Consider the following 24,578-nt stretch of genomic DNA (forward strand, 5'->3'; position numbering starts at 1 on the left):
GAGGCCATAGTTAAGGTCGGGATGAGCACATAATCTCCACCCCAAACCATATTAATTAAAAGTTATTATTAATTATGCATTTTTATTATAATTTTTTTTTTATATATATTTTTTTCTTTTGTTTGAAAAAAAAATAATATCATTATTAAGTTTTGGATATTATTTAAACAAATCATTTTTAAAAAAATTAAAAACTTAGGTGGGGGACTTGGGGCAAAGAATGGGGATCCTCACCATAAGAAAATGGGGAATCTCGACAAGGCGTGGAACGATGGAAAGCTGCTCCTCTCGCCCTGTTGCTCTCTCCTTCTTCTTCTTATTAAAAAAAAAAAGGAAAATTTATTGAAACCAAATCTAAGCTAAGAAAAACAAAATCTAAATTCAGAAGTCTTTTTCAAATACATTTTTCTGGATTATACACATATCAAAAGAAAACAAAAGCCAATTTAGATATATAAGCCTATATACATTTTGACTCAACATCCACTAACACACACTATAAACTAATTTATTTGTCCTTTTAAAAGCCCATATAAAAGAGCACAGTTTACAAAATTAAAGATGTACAAGGAGATTTCTTTAAAAAACATATCAGCAGTCCAATAAAATGGTTTATGTCTCTCTAGTTTAAAGCTTGGATGACTAAAAGGGCATCTAATTCAAAGTGCACATTACCCAAATTTTATGTCTATTGAAATCTTATATAGTACACATAATCAATCAAGTAAAAATATGTGTACATTAATTATAAGCCAGGTGAACAAGTTGGAGAACAAGTTATTTTGTTTCCATCATCACCGCTTGTCTCTCGTTCCTTCTTTGTTCCTCACAAGTCTTTTCTTTTACCTCCACAAATTCTTAAATATTCATCTAAATAATGGAGACAAAGTGCTAACGTTGGAAAAATAAAACAGGACATAAGTTTGAAAAAATGTTGAAATAATTTATAGATGATGCTTAGCTCAAACTGATGGCTATCTATCTTTTTTTTCTTTTTCCTTTTTTTTTTCTTTTTTTTTTTATGATAAATGGAGGTTAAAGCCCCAAACAGATTCATCTGATTTTAATACATACTCAATTAGTCTTTATAAATGGCATAATCCCTTAACCAATTATTAATTCTATGTGTTTTAATATTTATAAGACCAGGGTTTTGTGCGTGGGAATGGAATGGATGATTTCAATTAATGCATATTCTAACTACTCAGGCTTCAATATCACGCGCCATTAATTTAGTTATGGGCTCTGGAAGAATTTGCTAATAACAATGTTCTTAAGCTTGCGGAGACTTTTGCTAAGGGTAACAATTTAGCTTATTATACGATTACACAATTTAAAAACAACACAAAATTAGTGAATTTGATTTTATTATTAATGGATTTGGGTCAAATCATGTAATATAATTATTAAATTTGTCATTGATCCACTTAATCCAAAATTAATCTAAATTGGCATGTTTAACTAAACTAAGCTTGACAACCCAATCCAACATGATTATAATCCGTTTAAATTATAACTTTAATATATTAAATTTACCATTAATAAAATCATAACTAATACTTCTTTATTACTAAATTACAAACTTATTTAAAGTTGCATAATTAATTTTCTTTTATGTAGTTATGGGCACCAAAAATATAGCAATTTTTTATGCCTAACGCCATGGGAGATATAGAAAATTAAAAACATAGATTATTAATAAAGTTTTTTATTTTTTTTATTTTTGAAAAAGTAGTATTAGATTTATTATGTATATATATTTTTAATTATTATATGAGATTTGTATATTATCATATCTTATGTTGTATTAATGTAAATTTATAACTATAATTATATATTTATATTTATATATATATATATATATATTAATTTAGGATTAATTAATGACTAAATTATTCTTATTTTATATGAAATAATTAATTTTAACAAGTTAATTTATTTAAACAGGATTATTTTTGTGTAAATAAGTTAATTTTGTATAAATAAGTCATTTTTGTATAAACAGATCATATTAATCCAAATTGACCGATTTAATAAATGAATTATACTGATTATTTGTTTATCAAAAGGGTCATATTCAGATTGAGTATTTTTTACGCGATTAATAAATAGATTATATTTGAATTGAACAATTTCAATACAATTAATAAACAGATAAATTCAAACATAGCTCACTAATAAGAATTGCCACCCCTAACTTTCACATATAAACGTGAGAAAAAAAAAAAAAAAAAAAAAGGAAAGAGATTGGGAAATGAAGTTAGAGTGCTTACTGACTCATTAATGTGAGGTGTCATTAATATTCACGTATATTTATTTCATTGGGTATGTGTACAGTGTACCACATAAGACTTAGCATATGGTGTTGAATAATTTTTCTCTAATATATATATATATATATTAAAATAAAATTGTTGTGATTTTTTGTAAATTTAAAATAAATAAATAAATAAAAAGAAAAGATAGAAAAGGTGTTACTAATTTGGAAATCTATTATCGACATTATTTTATGTTATCAAAATTAAGTATTAATAACTAGTACATATTTGACTCATGGCCTTGGTAAAAGTTTATACCATCCAATAGAATGTAACATGCTCACATGAAAAATTCCAGGTTCGGGTCTTCCCTATTAGATTAGGTTAATGACAGGTGAACCCATTGAGATACCATAAGCTAATTGGTTGTTAATGGTTGAGCCCGTTTATAAAAAGTTATGCATAGATTGAATATGGTTTTGGGAAATATAATTTGAATGTTTGGTTTGTTTTTATGTATTATTCTTTTATGCTTGTGTGTTAATTTTATAGTAATTTTTTTTTAAAATTATATAATTTTTTAGACCAAAAGCATCAAATAAATTATTTAAGTACAAGTTAACTATTTTTTTTTTAAAAAAATTATGTTCAACTTAAAATTATAATTTCTTTTAATGTATTAATAAATTAGATAATAAATTATATGAATTCTAATTAATGGGTTCGGATTTACTTATTGTAACACCGCAGCTTTAACAATTTGTATTCGTATGGAAAAAAAAATTGGCACAGGCACAACATATTGTCTAGCCTATTTGATATTTTGACTTTATTTTGTTACAACAACTAGTTTTAGAAAACCAGTTAAACTCTTAAAAAGGGATTCCAATATTGAAAATTCAAGATGGTATCCAAACACCCTAATGGTAAAAATCATTATTTCCTTTTGTAATGATTTAAGTTCAATTTTTTTACCCCCAGTATTGAAAAAAAAAAATTCATTATTGTTTTTCATTTAAGGATTTTATTTTATTTTTTATTTTTCTGAAGAAGATGAAGAATAAATGTACGAAAACCAATTATACATAGAAAATAACAAAATAAAGAGTATAAAAAGAAAAATCACATTGGATTTTGTGAAGATTTTGAATTTGAATCTTCATACCTCCAAATCTTTATAAAATAAAATGCTAATTAATTAGCCAAATTTCAAATGGTGCTAAGAGCATATGATTCTCTCACTTAAAAATTATCACATCATAGTATCATGTAATTTTATTTCAAATGGTCCTTAGAATATGATTCTTTCACATTAAAATTATCACATCATATAAGTATCATATAATTTTATTAGGAAAGACCAGGTGGTTTGGACCATCTAATTATTTTTGTATTTAATTAATACACAAATACACAAAGAGGAAAAGAAAATAAGAAAAACTCTTATTTGCTTTCTCTAACTTCGATATCTACTTCATAAACTATAAATTTTGGAACATTTAATTAATCGTTCTAAATTTTACATGGTATAATAGTATACAGTAATTTAATTGAATCAATATTCTTTAAAGAAGGTGACATAAATAGCACAAGCAATAGCAAAAACAATGATAACAGCATCAATGGTGAGAGCAGTATAAGCTTGATCACTGAGCTCCATGTTCCTTCCACCAAGTCGATCAACCATATCAGGAACTGGTTTATAGTTCTGCAAGTCTTGCTCATATGGATCTTCCAATTTCATCCTCATTTTCTCAGCCTGTCGACTGGCCGCCTCTTGAGCGAGTGTCCAATCGTAAAATCTCCGGCTCTCTTCGTTGCTCAGAACATTATAGATCTCTCTCAGCCTCAAGAACTTGTTGGATGCATCTTTAAGGGGAAGAGAGGTTGTATCTGGATGGTATTCCTTTGATAACCTCCTGTATGCTGCTTTTATCTCTTCCAAATCTGCTTCTGCTGATACCCCCAAGAACCTTCACATACATTATTTTCCAAAATCTCTTGTTATCAATCATCTTTTATCCAATCAATATTGATAATATTATACTAAAAATTTGGAAAATCTACAATTTAGATTTAATTTTAAAATATAAACATCAAATTAAGAGTTTGAGGTTATAAACTTTAATATAATATTACTCAGATGAACTTAATAAAAGACTTTATTAATTATGTCTTATATGATGTATATAGCATTTAATATAGAAAATGTGAATATTGTTTTGGACGGCATCAAACATGGTATGTCACCCACTTATGAATCAAAAAATTGTCGGACAATATACCATGCTCAATGTTGTTGTACAATAGACATTTTAAAAAATTAATATTCTAGTGCTAAAAATTTAAAAAGTGTGTAACGACCACTTCTTACCATTTATCATATGAATAAAGGAAATAGAAGATTATATGTGTATGATTATGAAACAAATTAGGAGTATAGGATCTATAGTTTTAAATTCCTAAAATTATGATGTGCAACCCTTAAATTGGTGATAATCATTATAGGATCTAAAGTTTTCGCTACTTAAAATTATGATGTGCAACCCACCAACATATGTAAATGATGATTATTATCAATATTATTTTGAATGAATACTATACTTGTGCAAAAAATGGAAACAAGTAATTAAGAATCTAAAGCATGTTTCAAGTAGATTGGCATTTAAGAAATAGGAACAAAAACAAAAGCACTAATAACAAGCCCAAATTTATTAAAGGGTTAAATGTACATTACTACCTTTTTGTTTGTTCGACAAAATTTATTCCAAGGTTCCCAAAATCCAATTTTTTTTTATTTTCTTTTTTAATTTTTTTATCAATAATACATCCCAAATAATCTAAAAAGTCACCATTTATTGGATAAAAATAAACATAAAACAAAAATTAGAATTTAGGATTTAAAATAGATAAACGGTTAGGTCCTGCTAATACGTAATTAACTTTTTGAAATTTAAACAGTACCAAATAAAAAAAAAAGTAATATATATATATATATATAATATACTTACTGATAATGGGAGTCAGGGGAATGGTCGAGCAAATCAGAGAATTTTTCACCCAAAAAATTCTTCCGCTGTTCTTCATCACCAGGGATTGAAGAAGAAGAAGAAGAAGAAGAAGAAGAAGAAGTAGTTTCTCCAATCCAACCTTCGTCTTCGTTTTCCCAGTGAATTCTGGTGTCGACTCCTGGTGGTGCTCTCTGGCGCTCTTTGCGAGTGCCTTGTTGTTGTGATAATGCATACACCTGAAAACTACTAACATTTACATGCCTGGAATTAAAACTTGCTCTTCTCCTTCTTCTTTTTGTTCCATTAATATTTTCTCGGCTCCCAAACAAGAGGGCGTATGAAGTCTGAGAAGCAGTTGCGAATGCCATATTGAGCAAGTAGACGATACAAAGCAGCTTAATTTTGTCATTGCCATTCACACTTTCTCCACCACTTGTTTATGTGGCTCACAATGTATCATACATTATAATCAGCTATTTGGCAGCATATGTTCTATTTATTCCATTAAAACATTTTTTTTTTTTTTTTGTAGTTATTTTGTTGTATTCCCCCTATAATCCAAATTAATTTTAACTTATATTTTCGTAATCGATATCACTTAATCTCACGGAAATTTCCTCCCTTTTGTTATTAGACAATTTATATTCATCATGTACCCACCACCACTCGTGTCATAGAATCCAAATCCTCCATCAAAACCCGACAAATTTCAAGGAAAATAAAATCATTTTAAAAAGTGTGGTGACAAATAAACTTTGTGGTGTATTAAGGGAAATTTCTACAGTAAGATCGTATATACAGTAAGACTTGTAATATTGAATTATAAATTATGCAACATGATCTATAGTTTATAAAATAGTAATATTATTTAAAATATTACTCATATTATGGAGAATATTATCACAAATCATATTACACTAATAGCTAAATTTTATCCAACTTACCATACATCTTTTAAATTTGATTTACAAGTATCAATCAGTTGTTATAGTTGTATAGAATTTCACTGCGTAATGAAAAATGATGGTATGTGCTCAAACAGTTATAGTTAAGATATCTTTCTCAGATAACTAAATAAATAAATAATTTCACAAGTAGTACCATTATTGTTTTTAGTAAAATACACAAATTAGTACGATATTGATGCAAGACATTAAAATGCCTACTTACTTGGCTTCTTCCCTGGTTATAAACTAGTCAAATAAATTTGTACTCCTTTATTCTTTTATTTATTTATTTATTTATTTTCCATCACATATTGGATAGTTTATAACTTTTTTTTATTACGTATAAAATTTGATAATTATATTAGTCCTTGCCTGCTTGGAACCATCGTCGGGTTTTTACGGACAATGACTATAAATTCAAATTCTCACAAATATATAATAAACATATAGAAATATTAAAGTTTTTTTTTTTTTTTTTTATCTGGGAAAAATGGAATAAGTGAATTCAGAATCATCGACGGGAAGAAATTCCGAGAAGACGTAACCAAGTTTTCTTAACTTGCCTGAACTTTATCACCATTTGTTTCCAACCTGTTACTTAAAACTCATTACTATTTTAATAATAACTTAACCTAAGCTCATTCGATCATTAATTAAGTTAATCAATTTGGATCCAACATTAATATCAATTATAGCTTCATCAAGAAACACTACAAACAATGCCGTTACATAAAAAGTGGTAGCTATGGCACAAAACCCATCAAGTTTTTTTCTTGAAAGACACAAAACCATCAAGTTAAACACAAATATGAAAAAGACTGATTATGGTCATTATATAAAGCTCTTTTGTCCCCCTAATTGTTTCCGTTTACCATCCACTACCAATAGACTAGAAATTCACTTTGCATATATATATACAGTCCCTTCTTAATTTCTGCTCCTTTTGTTAATACAACGTTGGATTCCTTTCACTTTCAACACCATGCAAAAAGCTACAATCAATATGGCCTACCCTCCCAACGTAATCACCTAATCCCATTCCCATGCCCCATTCACTTCTTTTGGACTCCTACAATTTATGGATGCCCATCCTTGCAATTTAATATTAAAGTGAAGCAATTCTTGCAATTTAATATTAAAGTGAAGCAATTCTATTTATTTGAAATAAATAAATAAATAAATAAAGATTTATTTTTTTCCCCCTTTAAATTTGGCTACACCTTGAAGTTTTGCAAAAACTTTACGACACCCCTGAAGTTTAACAAATGTCTTAACCCCAAAGATTTGGATATTATTATTTATCACCCTTAAAATTGATTTATGAAAAAAATTGTTTTACCTTTATATATCAAAATAAATATTATTATTCTATTATTATTATTTTTATTTTTATTGGGATAAGATTCTGTCATTAACTTTCTTTCTAATAAAGTTTTGATAATTATTTGAAAATTAGGGGATAAAATAGAGTTTTCATCGATCAGATTACTAAGAAATCAAATCCAAAAAGTGGTAAATAATAATTTTCCTACAGATAATTTTTCAATACCAAAAAACTGACAATAAATTTTCATCAACTCTTAGAAATGTAAATGACTTTTCCTATATAATTAGATTATATTAATACTACCCTTTTGCCATTTTGTGGTCTCACTGAAATATGATTGCCTAAAAAGGAAAAATAAATATAAAATTAATTTACTAATTAACAAATAATTTTTTTTTAAAAAGAAAGAGACAAAAGAAAAAAAGTAGAGAGAATTACAACTAGACCCCAACAGGTTGTGGAGGAGCTGGAGGCGGAGGTTGAGGCGGTGGAGCTTCAGGGAGTAGAGGAGGAGGAGGAGGTACGGATTCTCTACGGCGATGTGCATTCTTGTTATTGTGCATCCAGACTTTTAAAACGTTGCGTTTCACTCCCACCTCCGAACAGAACTGGTTGAGCGCCAAGTCATCGTGTCTCTGTATCCTCCACCCTATTTTCTCTGCAAACGCCAGCATTCTATTCTTCTGCTCCTGCGTGAACTTCGTCCTTGATCTCTTACACGACGTCGTTCTGCTTGTAGGTCCCACATGCTGCACCTGCACCTGCACCTCTTCTCTCTCCGGCGTCTCCGACCGTCGATCGTACTCTTTCTCCTCCACATCCTCATGATGATGATCATGGTGATCGATCAACCTTCCTCTATTGCGATGATGAAGATAATGATGCTGCTGATGGTGGTAGTGACGTTGGGATCGGATCACCATCTTCGGGTCCCACCTCGGGGTGGTGGGACCCGCATTGTAGAGCAACATCGGCGGCGGAGGAGGAGGAGGAGAGTGGACTGAGTAATGCTGATCGGAGCCCGGGAGTTCCCTGCGGTGGAAATTCCGATGGCAACCGCAAGCGGCGCAGGTTAAAGAGTCGCGGGATCCATCGTCGGCACGTGGCATGAACTCACCGCAGCCGTCGTTGGCATGGCCGCCAATGGAAGCGGCGTGGTTTCTCATGCACTCGCCGTATTTGATATGGAAGGCGGAGAGTGGACTTGGGTCGTCATTGTTGTGGTTGTTGATGGTGGTGTTGATGTCGAGGGGTTTAGGCTCTACAACGTCGCCGTATTCGCTGTCGTTGATATCTGGTTTGGTGGAGGAATGGTTGTAAGGGACTACGCTTAAGTCCATGCTTTATGTTAGTAGTAGCACTAGTTAGTCCCTAAAGTAGCACACAATGTGTTCGATAAAATGCGAAAGAGATGGGGAAGGGGGTGGGTTTAAGTCTTTAAGACTTTAAGATAATGAGAGTGAGAGATAGATATGAGAAAAGGGTTAAATTTTGGATGAATTTGAGAATGGGAATTGGAATGGGAAAACAGTGACGTTTTTTCCTTCATAATAATCGTCTTTGCAGAAGAAGCGTGAAATGTATTTAAGACAACCATGACGTGGCACAATTCTCTCTCTCTTTTTCTCTCTCTCTCTCTTGTCATTATATGAACCCAGACCAGAGAATCTACTTTGCCTCATTTAAAAACTTATACATTAATCTACACACACGTGTCAGTTTCCATCCCTTTCTTTCTCAAAATTTTTACGTAATAGCTAAAATTAAAATTTAAACATATGATAATTTTTTTAAAAAAATGTATGTGATTTTTATGGTAAATCTACTTCTAAAATTTTTTATTTTAAAAATTTTAAAAACACAACACGTCAAGTAAATCTACTTCTAAAAATCGATCAATATACATATTTTTTTTTTATCAAAGTGAAAAATATAGTAATATACTTTATATATAAATAAATAAATATTCGAAGAACTAGAATAAATGTAGGAAGAAGAAATATGAATAAATAAGATGAAATAAATAAATATTTCATTAATTTTTGGTTAGAAAATGGGTAATTGGGTGATAAAACTGACACGTGTGTGAGGGAAGACGTAAGAAAGGGAATTAGGGAAAGAGGAGATAGAGAGAGAGAGAGAGAGAGAGAGAGAGAGAGTCGTATAAAGGGTGCTCGTGAAGGGTCGATGTCTCATTATCAGGGGAGGTGGGGGGCAATGGGACCCACCACGTGGGATTTCTGAAAGCGGGTCAGAATATCCGACGGTGGGAGAAGCGCTGACGAGATCTTTCCAGTGTATGGGCACCATATCTGATCTTTCTTTGTTTCCCGCACGTCACGCTTTTCCCGCCATGCTGAGTGGGACCCAACGCCAAAACCCAAAACGTAAAGAGAGAGAGAGAGAGTCTAATAACAGCGAGCGTGGCTTCCAAGGTAACAGAACAAACCCCATCACCGTCCATTGGGCTTCCTCATTACTGACACCTCTCTCTGCCACCACCTAATCTTTCATTTGCTTCTTCTTCTTTTTTCTTTTTTTTTACCAAAAAAACAGCAGCACACTATTTTGACTTTTGAGTGAAATTTTAAAGTGTTAAAACTTCCTTTTAATTATTCTTTTTTTTTTTTTTGCTCTAATTTAATTATTTAATCATTTAATATTTTATAATTTTGCAAATGGCAATGGTGGATATATATGCCAAATGATTGCAACATGTCATTATTAAGAAGTTAAATAATAATAATAATAATAATAATAATTCACATGCAAAAATACAAAGGAACATTGCAAACAATAAAACAGTGAAGTGTTTTGCTATGCCGATGACCAGAATAATTTTTCCAGGCATATTTTTACTTTCCATTTTCTGATGTATATATAATCACTCAACAAAAGTAATTTTTTTTTTCAAATATAATTATTTAATGATTTGTGACATGCCGAAACCTTACCACATCTTTATGATATTATTTTTTCTTTTCCTTAGTTTGCGAAATATTATTTTATTCATTTATCATGCACATTGCAATGTGAACTCCCATACAAATAAAGTATAAGCATTATGTCATTATTGTATCTCTTAAGGTGATAAAAAACTTTAATAAGAACATTAAATAAACATATGATAAGTAATATGGACGTATTGAGTTTTTATAAAAGATTCACCATATCTAATATCTAATTATTTGGCAATAAAAAATTTAAACGCTTCAATTATAGGAGAAACAGGAGTGATTTTGCAATAATCCAATTTGCAAGTTGTCTATCAAACATTTAAATTGATTATAATTTTTATTTTATTTTTAAATTCACTTTTAACAAGTCCATAATCAAAAACAGGCTCTAGTACGGAGGAGTGTAAACATAATTTGAATAATAAAATAGTGGATCATGTTGAGAAAACTCAGAAGAAAAAAATTTAGAAAAAGTTTTTTTTTTTTTTTTTATATATAATTTTTTTGATTGAGCATGGTAGAAAAGAAAGGAGAAATATAATACATGTAGAATCAAACAAATATAATTCCATTTTCTTTAATGGTATCAAGAACAATTCCAAGCTTGCCTTCAATACGCTCACCTTTTCTGGGTTCATAAGACATAGCATAAACGTCAGCTTCCTTTGATCTCTCAGCGATAAGCTTTCCAATAACTCTGCATGCATTATGATCTGTAAGTGAAGGTAAATTGTTCCTAAGATCCTTTGCGTTTGTTGTAGCCACCGATATCACTTTGCTTGTTCCCCGGTGCATCACCTTTGCATGAATAAATTTTTTTGAAAAGAAAACATTCAGCAAGAACGGCTTCATATACATTTCTGTCCTCTGTTTCCATGATTTTCTGTTAGGTTTTTTAGCCAATTCGCCTCGGGATCTCCTGGTCCATGCCGCTGCTCGAATAAAACAATCCTCCTACAAGAAGTGCATACATCAAACTTAGATTTTTCTTCTTGTCCTCCTGTAAAGAGTGAAGACAAATAGAAGACGAAGGCAGTATGAAATTGTCTTTATGAAACTAAATTAAAAGGTTCAATGGAATTTTGGAGTTGTTTTGAAGAACAATTTAAGAAAATTAAACAGTTTCTTAAGATAAGCACTAAACTATATAATGCATCAGGAAATTCTTCACCAGCTTATGGAGATTAACAGAAATTGGAATGTGGTCAATTTTCTAGTCAAACCATGCTGCTTTCAATCCAACAAGAGATAAGAAAAAATGAAAATTTGTTTAGATCTGCTTAGTATAGTAGTATCTTATAGAAGCGGCAGCAAAATTTAACCGGAAAGCGCCTAGTGCATGCATGCAAAGGGAGATGGCATACATATTAAGAAACCATTTGGCTACCAATATCCCACTTCTTCTATGGATGCAACCAAGAAGAAAACACAAGTGCCCGACAAATTGTTAAATGGACCTATTGCAAGAGAATATGTGAACAGAGCCAACATGACACGGCAAAGCAAATTGCACTGATGCTTCTCTCTTACCACCATAGCCAACATGAAAAGGCAAAGCAAATTGCGAACACTGCAAACCAAATTGCTCTGATACCTCTTACCACCATTTCGTCGGAGCTTCGCTAGGTTCTAGTAAACAACAATTATAGATGTTCCGAACAGAACAACTGCTGGGATTAGAAAGAAAGATATGACAAGCATATTGGATAACTAGAACCAAATATACGTGTCACTTAGGCACAAGCACGTAGAGTGCACAACCAGTTAAGTTCTAGAACATTAACCCTAGATACTAACCAGAATACACACAGTTCAACTACCCCCTTTCTTTTTCAGGCTGTTGGCAGGACAGGAAGTCAGCCCAACCAGGTTAAGGTAATTTAGCTTACTTTCTCCATAAGTTCATTTTACAATTTGCATTTTTGACTAATTAGATTGATTTTTTATCTTGGTTAGCAATAGTTTAACATACATATAACAAGTTATTCTGATCCTACAATTGGCATCCAACAAACTCTAAAATCCCACTGGTCTCATCGAAAAGAGAATATATGGATTTTCGCTTTACATTCATCAAGCTGAAAATTACCAGGGTCACAAAAATAGCGTAATGCAGTAACAGATACTTCAATTACTACGGTAGACCAAGACAATTCCTTCTTCAAGTGCATATCAAAGAGGATGGAAAACATATATATTAATGTGAATAAAGACCAGTCTAGGCTACCAATTAAAAGAAATATAATGGTTCATTTAGGACTACAAAGGCTTATATTCTGGAAAATTTACATTTACAGTTGACTTACTACTAAAGAGAACTTGGAAGTAGGAACTAGTATCTCATCTTTCAAAAGTCTTCTAGCGATTACAAAAACTATTTGCAAAAATTAGGGATCCGCCGGGACGAATTACATTTGTAATCCTAGGTTGACGTTCTCAATCATGAAAATATTGGGATAATTTCATTATTACGTTTTACAAACCAACAACAAGCGTAACTTCCATTTCATCCCTGAAAAAGAATTTAACCTAAACATATTATTTCTGGCATTTTGTTATGCTAAAAAGCCCTGACATTGCTACCAAAACAAAAAAATTATTAAGCCTTTCTTCAGAACCACCAATTAAGAGCTACAAAAAATGGGGATTTTACGGTTCTATTACAGACCTAAATACGAAAACTGTTTTCAAAGCACATAAACAAAAACAAATGCAATTCCTTGGCTTTCCAAGGAAAATAGATGAAAAAGAGAATTAGAATAAACTAAAATCAAGTGCATTTTGTTTCCTATCATTGTTCAAGACCAATAAAAGAGAACCCACCATCCAATAGCTCAAGTTGATACAGAACAGTAAAACTAGTAATTGTAATTGAAATTTCTTTCCTTTTTTTTTTTTTTTTTTTCCTGGGAATTTTCTAGGGAAGAAAGAAAGTGAAGGTTTTGATGATGAACTTGAGGATGGAGAACCAACGTACCTTGTTGAGTGGACAAAAGGGCGGGACTTTGATGGTGGATATGTTAATGGTAGGAAACGAAGAAACCCATGAGAGTGAACTTGAAGAAGAACGAGCCGGAAGCAACTCGAAAGAGAGATGGGTCCGAGTTAACGGAGCTGGAGAACAAGAAGATGAGAGTATGCACGCCATATCTTGAGCTTCTCAGCTTTGCCAAACGGCAAGAACAGACGGAAAATACCTTGGAAAAATATATCTCCAAAAATATTTTTTTTCTTTTTTTCCCTTTTTTTTTTTTTTTTTTTTTTTGGCTGACAAAGTATTTTTATGTTTTTCATTAATCAAAGTAAAATTTAATTATGAAGTGAAAAGAAAGTGCATTTCCTTGTACTCTTTAACGTTCTTCTTTTTTTTTTTTTTTTTCCTTTATTATTATTATTATTATTTTTTTTCCACAAAGTACTCAGTTTCTTTGATGGACAAATAATTAACATGCATTGGATAATTCATTCACAAATCGCCTCCTCTATCAATAATCGCCAACATGCTTGCCATACATTATTTTCCAGTAAAAATTATTTTCAGTAAAATCTTCAAATGATTTTCTTTAGATTTAAAATTCTTTTGTCCCTGTAGGAACATTCCAATCCTCCTCTACCTCCAGTATTAATAAAATAAATTATTTTATTTTTTAAATTATATCAACTTGATCTCTATTAATTTTATGCTTTTTTCTTTCAGACTATTGTAAATTTAAATTGAGAATTCTTAAAATAAATTAATCGCTCGTGTAACTTAAGTTTTATCATACGTAAAAATATTATAAGATTATTCCAGTGCAGATCATACAATAAAACTTGGAGAATTTTTTTTAAATTTATCACTTTTGATTAAGCTTGAATTTTAACCTAGATTGTGGCCATTCGACGGCACTTGACATACCATAAATATTAAAATCAAAACATTGTTACGGATCAAGGAAAACAAAAACAAAAAAAGAGTGTATATTATGAACTAGGAAAATACATAAAACAGAAAATCATGATTTCCAAGAATGTTACCTTTTTTTGCTTTGAATATTTCCAAAATATTTTAATAATTAAATCCATGTTTTCTCTAATCCACTGGGAACCAAAATTTACAACATTACATTGAAGAACAAAAGCGAGCACGACAGGAAGATTGCTATACATTATACAAACTACTTTGACTATCAAAAGCTAGTTTACTAGTGATAAGATTAGTATATAGCTATACAGGCCATTACTCACGCATCGCCCTGAATCTCTTGTGCCAACCAAGAAAGGTACTCGGCACCCTCTTTGGATTGATCCGGTGGTGTGACCCTCTTCCTTACCAGCATTTCTACAGTAGGGTACTTCCTCTTCCGTCCACCTCTCGGCCTTGAACGGAACTGCTCATCCGTCTCTTCAAAATCTCCCTGAATAAGAAAATACCATTCTCGATGCATGAATTCATTTTCTAAGATTTTATATGAAATGATGTCTTCTGATCCTAGAATAGGACTTACATGGATGTAAACATGAGCTCCAGTCTTCTCATGCTTCTCTCTCACGTGCTTGTATGAAAATCTCATGCTGCAACCCGAGAAGCCACAGGCAAAGGGTTTTCTCTTAAGATGCACAGCCTTCACATGTTGTTGAAGATTTGATTTCTGCATAACAACATGGAAAAAGGAAAAGGAAAATTTAATAGCCAAAATCATGCACACTATGAAAACAGATATAAGCTAATTCTTTACCAGAATGAAAACCAATTTTGCCTTGGTGACGATGAACATATAACCCATGCCACAGTTTAGGAAGCAGCAACTTACATTTGAAAATGTATGATCACAACCCTTGTAGTTGCATTTAACTCTCTCCGTTGAATCTTTTGTATCATGCGTACGGAGGTGCCTTTTAATGTTCTTTCTCAGTTGCTTGGTTCCACATATCTCACAGGTAATATGCTGATGGTAAGATTGTAGATGGGCCTTAAGGCATTGCTCGTTAGTAAATGGTTTCATACAGCCTGGCTCTGAGCAGAATGCCTCAACTGAATCCAACTTTACTGCAGCAGTAAGGTCGTAAGACATTCATAAGAATTCACGAATCGGAACATGTTGCAAAACATAGTAGAAACATTACCCTTTGCTAAATTTCATGAAAAAATGTAAAACCAGTCAAAGAACTTCCTGTTAACGTTAATAACAACAACAATAATAATAATAAAGTAAAATCATAATAGTAAAACAGGGAAAAATGAATGGAACTATGAAAAAAGCAACCTACCATGGGAATCCTCATGCTTTTGTAGCCTTGATGCAAATCTGAACACCTTTCCACAACCAATTTCCTGGCACACATACTGCTTCTCACTGGTCGGGGGCCGATCCTCGTCATGGAGTTGTCTGACATGCCTCTTCATGTTTCCTTGGATAGCGAACTCACAGTTGCAGTTCTCAATTGGACACTTAAAAAGTTTTCCTTGGTGCTGAAGAAGATGGCGAGTCAAGTGGTCCTTTCTTCTATAACTGGAATGACAATCTTCTACTGAACATCTATATGGCCTCTGTAATAAAAACAAGCACCTATAGCTGTAAAAAATCTACACATTCACAGCAACTCAAGTGGCAACTAACATACTCACGAACAACCATCAAACCTCAAACTGATTGTGGCGTGATTGAGGCTCACTTGATGGAGCTTCTCAGGAGGTCGCCCAACCCGATACTGGTCCTATCAAGTCAAAATCCTCTTGCATTTTGGAGTGCTTATTTGTGGGATCCAATGCTTCACGCTGTTTAATTCCACATTTTATTTTTTCCTCAACTATATAAATCCTGCAAAAGTTTATCACCTTCAAATTGATGAAATCTTAATTAACTGTAAGGAAATACAACGATATCAATGTCTTCAGCAGCTTAATAACAAATTGCCAACATCTGCTACATCACAAAAATACCAACTAGAAGGTTCCACTCGACTGATTGGCAACTTATGGGTTACTTGACTTTTCACAGGTAAAATTTTATACATTTGAAAACATATTGATCAAAGGCAAAAACAGCTTTCAAATCAGTAGTGGCCTTCTGATTTGGGTCAGAGATAACAACATACAGAAAGCAACCCAATTAGAGACAAAAGCATAATTATTATTATGTTCTCTCATGAGGCAATATACAAACCCAGAATTTAACTGCTATCCACCACTTATGACCAGCCATGGACCAGATCCTTGTTCTTAGCCAAACAGTAACTTACAAAGAATTTCAAAAAAAAAAAAAAAAAAAAAAATGTTCTTACTAGAATGCAAACCATGAAGTTCTTAATCAGCCACAAAATGATAGCGGATTAAACAAAATAGAAAGACAGGAACATGAGTAAGGGTTTATAATCCAATCAAGAACAAAACTTGAAACCCATACAAGGAGATTGCATAGAACATGAATGGTTACCATGTTGAGATGGCATAATCTGTTTAACATGTCAATTTGTGGGCTAAAAAAGCAACCCCAAAAAGTTAACCTAAAATAGAGATCCCATACATGGTCATGCCAGTAATGAGAAATGCATGTCCATCTTAAGTAAACATATCTCAAAGTTAGTAACTCAGCAAGATGATAAAACAGGTGAAACTGATAAAGAAAATCCATCCAACCTAAAAGGTGTAAAACTTTAAAGAAAACAGTAGATACCTCAAGAGAATGACTTTGCATATGTTGTTTCAAATATGCAGGTTTCTTGAAGCTAACACCACATTCTGGGCACGTATTGGATGCTTTTAACCCCCCTGTGTCCCCATCTCCATCAGTCCTTGCCTTGTCTACTTCTTCCTGCACACAAAAACGAAAACAAAAACAAAAACACACATCATATATCTCAAATCCTCCAATTGTGAAACATTTCAGTCACTCCCAAATAAGAATTGATAATTCCCATCGTAGGATGCTTTTAAACACTAACACTTTTTCTGCTCTAATGTGTTCAGTCACTCCCAAATAAGAATTGAAAATTCCCATCTTAGGATGCTAAAAATACTAACACTTTTTGTGCTCTAACGTGTTCATGGTGCTATTCATCTGTCACCCCATAATTGAAACATATTGGTTTGCTACACATACAGTGCAAATTGACGACGACCCAGTATATTTCCTCGAATAAAAACACCATATATATACATATATATACATTAAAAAAAAGCTCCTACCTTCCTCTTAAAGTTCTTTTTCCGTTTTAAGTAGGAATTATTAAAACTTCTACCACTGACTCACAATGGAAGGAGTCAAAGACTGGTATCTCTATATATGGGTCAAACAAGAGTAACAGAGCAGCCCCTCACAGGAATACTGAAAAAGAAGCCTAGAAGCATACAACAACAAAGTAAAATGAGAAAGGGACTAACCTTGTGATGAGTGAGCATGTGAGCAGCAATCAGCGACTTCTTAGACCTACAAATACCACAGTAGTCACAGAAATAGCGCCTTATGTCCCTAAAGATCGGCTTCTTTATGTCATCCACTTCCTCCATCTCCCTCTCACCACAGAGAGGGCTTCACAGATCGACGATCAAACACCAAATAACTTCTCTATAACATGCAGAACGCAACTTCTTTTTTTTTTTTTTTTTTTTCAGTGACAATTTTACCACCTTATCCTCTTTGCTTCTGCCACAGAAATCCCAGATTAGAATACTTGGGTTCATTGGCTATAAACAAAATTATTGTCTAGCATGAAACTATAGACTACACATCCACATGCTAGCGGCAACAGAAAGTATATATATGCTTACAACGTATTTAATTATGCAGAAAACCCCCAAAAAAAAAAAAAAGTTGAGTCATAAATAATCGAAGTGACCCAAAACCAGAAATAAAAAGAAACGAAAAATTATAGTCGGCCACATGAAAAATATATTCAGTTCTACATACTTAAAAAACCAGAAAAAAAAAGTAATTGATATGAATTACAAAAGTGTTTCTTGAAATGCCAGAAAAACAAATAATAATAAGAGAATCATTTACAGTAGATATTGATTTATATGAAAAAAAAAACTTGTCAATTCTGGAAGATTTTCCAAATAACAAAACTAAGACTTTCAAAGATTTCGATGACAGAGAAAATCAGAAATTAAATTAACGAATTTTAAATAAAAATTACGGCAAACAAATATACCTGATTTCCGGGAAAACAAGAAAAAAAGAAAAAATTGGTGTCTTTAACTGAATTCCAACCGAACAATTGGAGGACGATACAATTTTCCGGCACCGATTGGTTTCTAACTTGGGGCTGAAGGAGGGTAGCCAGCAGTCTGAAGCCGCAAGAAGATGTAAATTAGGGTTTTTATAGAAGGCACGCTGTCCTGCGCCAATTTGACATTCATTTTCCGATATTACCCTTATCTTCGATAAAGAGCTGTGTATGACAGAAAGGGCAAAATCGACCAAAAAAAACTTCATTTTAATTTTAATGAAATATTTCCACTTTCATAACCCATAAAAAGTATATTTCTTTAATGCATATTTTTTCTGGTTTAAAATTATGTTCAGACAAATGAATAAATAGCACTTACTTGTCTTTAATCCAACTACTATGTTATGAAGATGGAAAATAACAAAATAGATATCCTTTATATCCTTTATATCCTTTATCCTTAGTCTATAATATAAATAAGAAGAGCTGGAGGATTTGGTCATATTTTACTATTTATAATGGTTAAAAAACGACCATTTTTTTTAGTGTTTTATTATTAATTTTTTTTTTTTGTGCTTTTAGTTTGCATATCCATAAATACACTTTAGTGATCATTTTATTTCTTTATATTTAGATATTTCTTTTAGAAATTTGAAGGAATTTGAGGGTTATTGACGTCTTTTCAAGTATTTACTAACTTTTGTACGGAAAGTTATCTTTCCTTGCCTATGGATTCTTCTTTCCTTCTTCCATTGAAGTTCAGAGTCACCCCCAAAAGAAAAGGGAAAAAAAAAAAAGAAAAAAAAGAAAAAGAACTCTGGAATCTGCTTCAAGTTCATCTAGGTTATCTGGTGAGTATATATTTTATTTTATTTTTTCTTTCTTTCTTTATTTATTCTTCCTTCCTCCTCAAAATTTGAAGTAAAGGGTGGATGGTTTTTAAGTAATTTTTAACATTATTTTTTATGATTATTGGAGAAGCATGCAATCTTGCTTTGGATTTCTTTTCTTGTTTTTTCCCCATATTTTTGTATTTTGTTTTGTACGGTTTTGTATTTTTGTTTCCAATCTATTATATATTTTTTTATTTGATCTGCCTATGCTCTTTCTAAGATCTTTGATTTTTTTTTTCTTTTTTGGTCTTTCTGTGTGGTCTAACCTTGTTGCTAAGCTTAAAGCTTGCTTTTTGTTTATTTTTCTAAATTTTATAGAGATGGGTTGGACAAAGAAATGGGAAAAAATGGAGTTTTTGAAAGAGTAATAAGATAGAAGAAAGATGAAGAGAGAGAGAGAGAGAAAGAGTTTGGAGAGAAAAAACAACACCACCCACTCACACATAAAAAAGGGCATCAGGTTCTCTTTCTATACAAAAAAGTAGGTTTGTACCGATTCACCTCCCATCTGTGAATATGCATTATTAAGAGACTTTATGCTGTTGGACACAGAGAAAGAGAGAGAGAGAGACCAAAAAAGAAATAGAAAAGCAAAGAAAGAGTGAGAGAAAGTAGGAGAGAGAGAGTAATGTAATGTGATCTGTCATGGAGGCTATGTTTTTCGAAATGTCAGTTTCAGTCCCTCCCTCCATCCCTCCCTCTCTCTTTAATTTCCAAACTCGCACAGAAGGCCCATGTTTGCCATACTAGAAGACAAAAAAATGATTAAAAATTAAAATATAGGTAGGAGAAATAAAAATAAAATTGTCCAATTTATATTATTCAAAGTAGTTTCAATTTCATTTTAATCTTCTTAGTTGATAAAGATAAAGAAGGTCAAGCCTTTTAGCTTCATATTAATATTTTTCTTACAAAGCCAAATGTGATTCAGTAAAGATGAAGAAAATCAAAAGCAGAGGATTTATGAGTAGTTTTGATATCATGTAAATGAATCGTAGGATCACACTGCTGACTGCTTTGAATATCACTGACAATTTTTAGAATTCTATTATTTTTTTTTAGTTTTTGGATTGTTATGTTTTTTGTAGAAGATAGTGATGAAGAAACATATACTATGAATAGTAAAATATGATCAAATTCTGTGACTATTCTTATTTATATTATAATAACAAAAGAAGATTATATGCTAAGGATGTAGAAGCTACATATAATATGAATATGTTATTATTTGAATTTTTCAAGCTCAAAAAGTGTAGATTTTGGCTCTTTCGTAGAAATAAAAGTCCTTAGAAATTTGATTTGTTGTCTTCTTTTATCTTTAATTTTTGTTGGATATTAAAAATTTATTTTTTTTTAAAAAATAGCAAATGTAGTTTTTATTTTTATTTTTGTAATTATATACTTGCTAATGTCTCTGTAAATTTTTATTTTTTTTAGGTGTTAACTGCTGCTCCATCTTACATTTGATCTCACTTTTGTTTGTTAACAAGTTTGGCAAGTTCAAGTATTTATATATATATATATATATATATATATATATATATATATATATATATATATTTGTTTCTTTTCTAGATATCTTTTTTAAAGTTTTTAAAATTTTTTACATAATTTTGGTTTTATGAAATTGTTGTGTTAGTATATTATTATTGGTAGATAGAGATAATATTGACAATTTCTCTACATAAGTTATCATGAATAACAGTATAACCATTATTAAAAGGAAAAAAAAAATATTGTAAAAATTTATGAAGGTGTCATTAAAGGTTTTTTTTCTTTTTTTTTCTTTTTTTGTATTACATACTTGATTACTAGATTTATGTAGTTGAATATTTAAAAAAATTATTATTATTATTTTTTTTTTAAATATGTTGTGATCTTATCTTTTTATCCATCTTTTGTTTCTCTTATATATTTTTTTACTTTGCATTTTCTATCGTGAAAATAGAATTTGGTGTGTTTAAAATTTTGGATATGGATTTATAGATATTTATTAGTTGTGAATGCAATCTTGAAATCATAATGTAGATAACAAACCAAGGTTAAAATAGAAAAAAATGTACTTTAAAGTGGTATTAGCTATATGGATAGATAACCTTAAAAAAAGTTGTTGCTCGTTATCTTTTGTTGTAATCCATTAGGTTAATGCCTCAATCTTCACCTCTGCTCTCTCCACCCAATGCTACTTCAATGATCTAAGTTTGACTGCCAAGCCAACCTTCTAATAAGGCCTCATGGGCAATAAATTCCCTTTCAAGCTAAAAAATTAACATTTAAGCTTGGTAAAAGAAAGTTAGAAATTAAGCTTGGTAAAGGAATGACGAAAGCATACCTCTTTCTTTACCCAGTGCGTTCCTTTTAAAGCTCTCATTTTCCATTTCTTGGTTTGATTCCTAACATTACCTTTGGATTTTGTCCAATGGTCAATTTCTTAACTGGTTTTTATCCCTAGATGGGACTTATCATTGCCATGGTAAAATCCTTTTTTTTGGTTTTCCTTTGGTCTTTCTTTTCGTGCACACCATGCCATATTGGTTAACTTTGTATTTTAGTTTTACAAGGTGGTTCACGGTTACTTAGATTCATGTGCATGATTTTTCTTTCAATAAGATTATACTCACAGCCTTGTTCTTCAGCATTTTAAGCCTAACAAGCATGGCTAGGTTTTCCTAGTGACCTATGTTGGGTTGGTAATATTATAACAAAGCCATCTTATACTTTAGGATTGTATTAGCACAGTAAGTCCTATAATCTAATAGAAACAATTTGGTGTGAAGCTTAATATTTTCTTATCACATTCAATTTTATATAATGTAAAATCCCTTATTCAATTATAGTACAAAAAAATGTTGTACGCTAAGTGCATTTCATATTATTTAGTTTATAATTAATTATCACCTCTAATTGGTAATTCTTCTTTTATTTAGGTGCCGAGTCATTGTTGATTTGATAGATGATTCTTCATCTTTGAATGTTACATTGTTCGGAAATCAAGCTGAAAAATTTCTTGGTTGCACTGCATATGAGTTAATGGATAACTCTGATGGGGTAATATAACTCTTTACATATCTATTTGAGGAATTGAGTTGTCAGTTTTAACTTCTTCTTTGAAAAAACATATATAAATCATGCATATGCTTATGTGAGTACTAATTGTGAATCTTTTTTTTAGGATACTGTTAAAGATATTGAAAAAAATTGCTACATTATTCAGTAGTCATAAGCTTCTAATTCAAGTTAAAGCATCTAAACATGAATATCATGATATTATAAGATGAAAATACACAATTCTTTCTATTTATGATACTATTTCAAAAGAAATAAACACATTGACATAAACAAATGTCTCAAGCGATGCTGAAGTTAGTCAGGTTTTAGAAATTGTTGAAGAGTAAAGTGGAAAATCATTGGACATAACTGAATTGAGAGGTATGAACATGTTTGATATATTATATCTTAAGTGAAATTACATGGATTTTTATTTAATGTTCTGATGTATGTATATTGGAACTTTCAAAATTAGATGTCTAGAAATATTGACGATGCTAAGATAGAACAAGTGAACAATGAAGATAAAGTCTTAGCTAATGAAACAATGCAACAAATAAACTAAAGCTAATGGCTTTCAAAAGTACAGGTGAGGCAGATCCAATAGTGCTGAATGTTGAATATTAAGAGCTTGATGAAGGAAGTACGAAGCAGCTTGCCAAGCTTAAAGACAATGCTTAGTTTGTCATCACATGAGCCATCTTTTTGTTAATGTTGACATGATAGATTACTATCAGTTCATAAGTAGATTATTATCAGCCTTTTGTGAACTCATAGCACATTTTGACTATATTATGATAGTAACACTAACATTATATTTTGTACATTGCAAGATGTAATAAAAAATTGATTTAGGTATAACCTAATACATTTCTATTAAATCTTGCAATTTATTTTAGGAAGATAGTAATGATCCTAAGATAGTTTCATCTATGACACAAGTATTTTATGACAACTTTTTTGTTTAATGAAAGTAAAATAGTAATTATGAGTTTTTAAGATTGTACTTATATTTTCTATGATCATTTTTTATTTTTTTGCTTCTTGTAGTTAATATATAAGTCCATAGATGATTTAATCTCATAATAATGGACTAGAATCAAAATAAATTGTTTACGTTTTAATTAGTTTTAAAATTAATTTATTCTCAGTAAATAGCTAAAGACATTTCAATATTGATCAGTGTATTTAAAAAAAAAAATTGCAAGGATGAAGCTAGAATCTAATTAGGAATGGTAATGGTTTTTGCTTTCTTTATGTCTGTTAATAGTTTAAGATTAAATCCTTCTAAAAAAATTGGAAAATATTAATTAAAAATATTAATTTAACAACTTTTTAATTCAAACTTTTCCAAATTAATTAAAAACTATTAAACATCCAAATTTTAATCCAAGCCAATGGACGTGGCCATACCTAGTCCTTTGTCTATACTATAAATGAGAAGTGCTCACAAATTTTGGTCTTTTTTTACTATTCAAAATGGTTAAAAAACGACTGCACCTTCTGCGCTTTGCATTTTGTTTTGTTTTGAATTTTTTTTAAATTTTATTTACTATTAACATGCTGTCGTTTATAGTCGAGATACCCAAACCTACGCTTTTGTTGTTTTCCTCCCAAAATGGTATGCCAAGGATATAATAGTGACTTTACGTACATTAGAAAACAAAAGTGCAGTGTCAGAGAGTACAACGTTGCAGTGTCAGAGAGTATAACGCTTTTGTGGAGATGGTGTATCTACAGTATGGGAAGGATTCTGCAAAGTTAAGGGAGGGGTGTACTAGGGTATGGGTTGTATTGATTCTTGCAATGGGAAAGGTGTACTTTGCCATTGTTTTGGTTTGCTCCTTAAGGTGTGAATCTGAGACCTCAAGAAATTATCAGAGTTAAAGTTGGTTGCAGTGATGAGGATGTCAAGAAGCAACAGAAACGAGGAGGAGGAGGAGAAAGAAAGGCCATACAAGACGAATGCACTGACTTTTACTTCAT

The 24,578-nt window shown here is 31.2% G+C and overlaps 4 protein-coding genes and 1 long non-coding RNA gene across 7 annotated transcripts; 1 reads left to right on the forward strand and 4 right to left on the reverse strand.

Moving 5' to 3' along the window:
- Positions 1–3,666: 3,666 nt before the first annotated feature.
- On the reverse strand, positions 3,667–5,665 carry LOC107405040 (NAD(P)H-quinone oxidoreductase subunit T, chloroplastic). The gene is made up of 2 exons (XM_016012043.4): positions 5,270–5,665; positions 3,667–4,231 (listed from the first exon to the last, which is right to left on the reverse strand). The coding sequence occupies exons 1-2, from the start codon at positions 5,635–5,637 to the stop codon at positions 3,814–3,816; spliced, it is 786 nt and encodes a 261-aa protein (XP_015867529.3). The 5' UTR covers positions 5,638–5,665; the 3' UTR covers positions 3,667–3,813.
- Positions 5,666–7,672: 2,007 nt separating this feature from the next.
- LOC107405038 (zinc-finger homeodomain protein 2-like) lies at positions 7,673–9,158 on the reverse strand. The gene has a single exon (XM_048476019.2). The coding sequence runs from the start codon at positions 8,881–8,883 to the stop codon at positions 7,984–7,986; it is 900 nt and encodes a 299-aa protein (XP_048331976.2). The 5' UTR covers positions 8,884–9,158; the 3' UTR covers positions 7,673–7,983.
- A 1,781-nt stretch (positions 9,159–10,939) lies between these two features.
- LOC125422912 (uncharacterized) lies at positions 10,940–13,769 on the reverse strand. The gene is made up of 2 exons (XM_048475496.2): positions 13,478–13,769; positions 10,940–11,454 (listed from the first exon to the last, which is right to left on the reverse strand). The coding sequence occupies exons 1-2, from the start codon at positions 13,646–13,648 to the stop codon at positions 11,053–11,055; spliced, it is 573 nt and encodes a 190-aa protein (XP_048331453.1). The 5' UTR covers positions 13,649–13,769; the 3' UTR covers positions 10,940–11,052.
- A 732-nt stretch (positions 13,770–14,501) lies between these two features.
- LOC107405043 (transcription factor IIIA) lies at positions 14,502–18,791 on the reverse strand. Of its 3 annotated transcripts, XM_060817200.1 has the most exons (8): positions 18,634–18,791; positions 17,864–18,125; positions 17,157–17,294; positions 15,751–16,030; positions 15,455–15,529; positions 15,294–15,421; positions 14,988–15,131; positions 14,502–14,897 (listed from the first exon to the last, which is right to left on the reverse strand). In XM_060817200.1, the coding sequence occupies exons 2-8, from the start codon at positions 17,987–17,989 to the stop codon at positions 14,724–14,726; spliced, it is 1,065 nt and encodes a 354-aa protein (XP_060673183.1). In that variant the 5' UTR covers positions 17,990–18,125; positions 18,634–18,791; the 3' UTR covers positions 14,502–14,723. The 3 variants fall into 3 exon arrangements, with proteins under 3 accessions (XP_060673183.1, XP_015867533.3, XP_024924686.3); XM_016012047.4 differs by having other exon boundaries at positions 15,294–15,529; positions 18,634–18,790; XM_025068918.3 differs by having other exon boundaries at positions 15,294–15,529; positions 17,864–18,122; positions 18,634–18,780.
- Positions 18,792–19,216: 425 nt separating this feature from the next.
- Positions 19,217–23,458, forward strand: LOC107405042 (uncharacterized). Its single transcript, XR_009638976.1, has 3 exons — positions 19,217–19,502; positions 22,472–22,592; positions 23,182–23,458. It is a non-coding gene; the product is annotated as an uncharacterized LOC107405042 (long non-coding RNA).
- Positions 23,459–24,578: the final 1,120 nt, after the last annotated feature.

The sequence above is a fragment of the Ziziphus jujuba genome, chromosome 5 (assembly GCF_031755915.1).
Source record: "Ziziphus jujuba cultivar Dongzao chromosome 5, ASM3175591v1".
In the NCBI taxonomy this organism is placed as follows: domain Eukaryota; kingdom Viridiplantae; phylum Streptophyta; class Magnoliopsida; order Rosales; family Rhamnaceae; genus Ziziphus; species Ziziphus jujuba.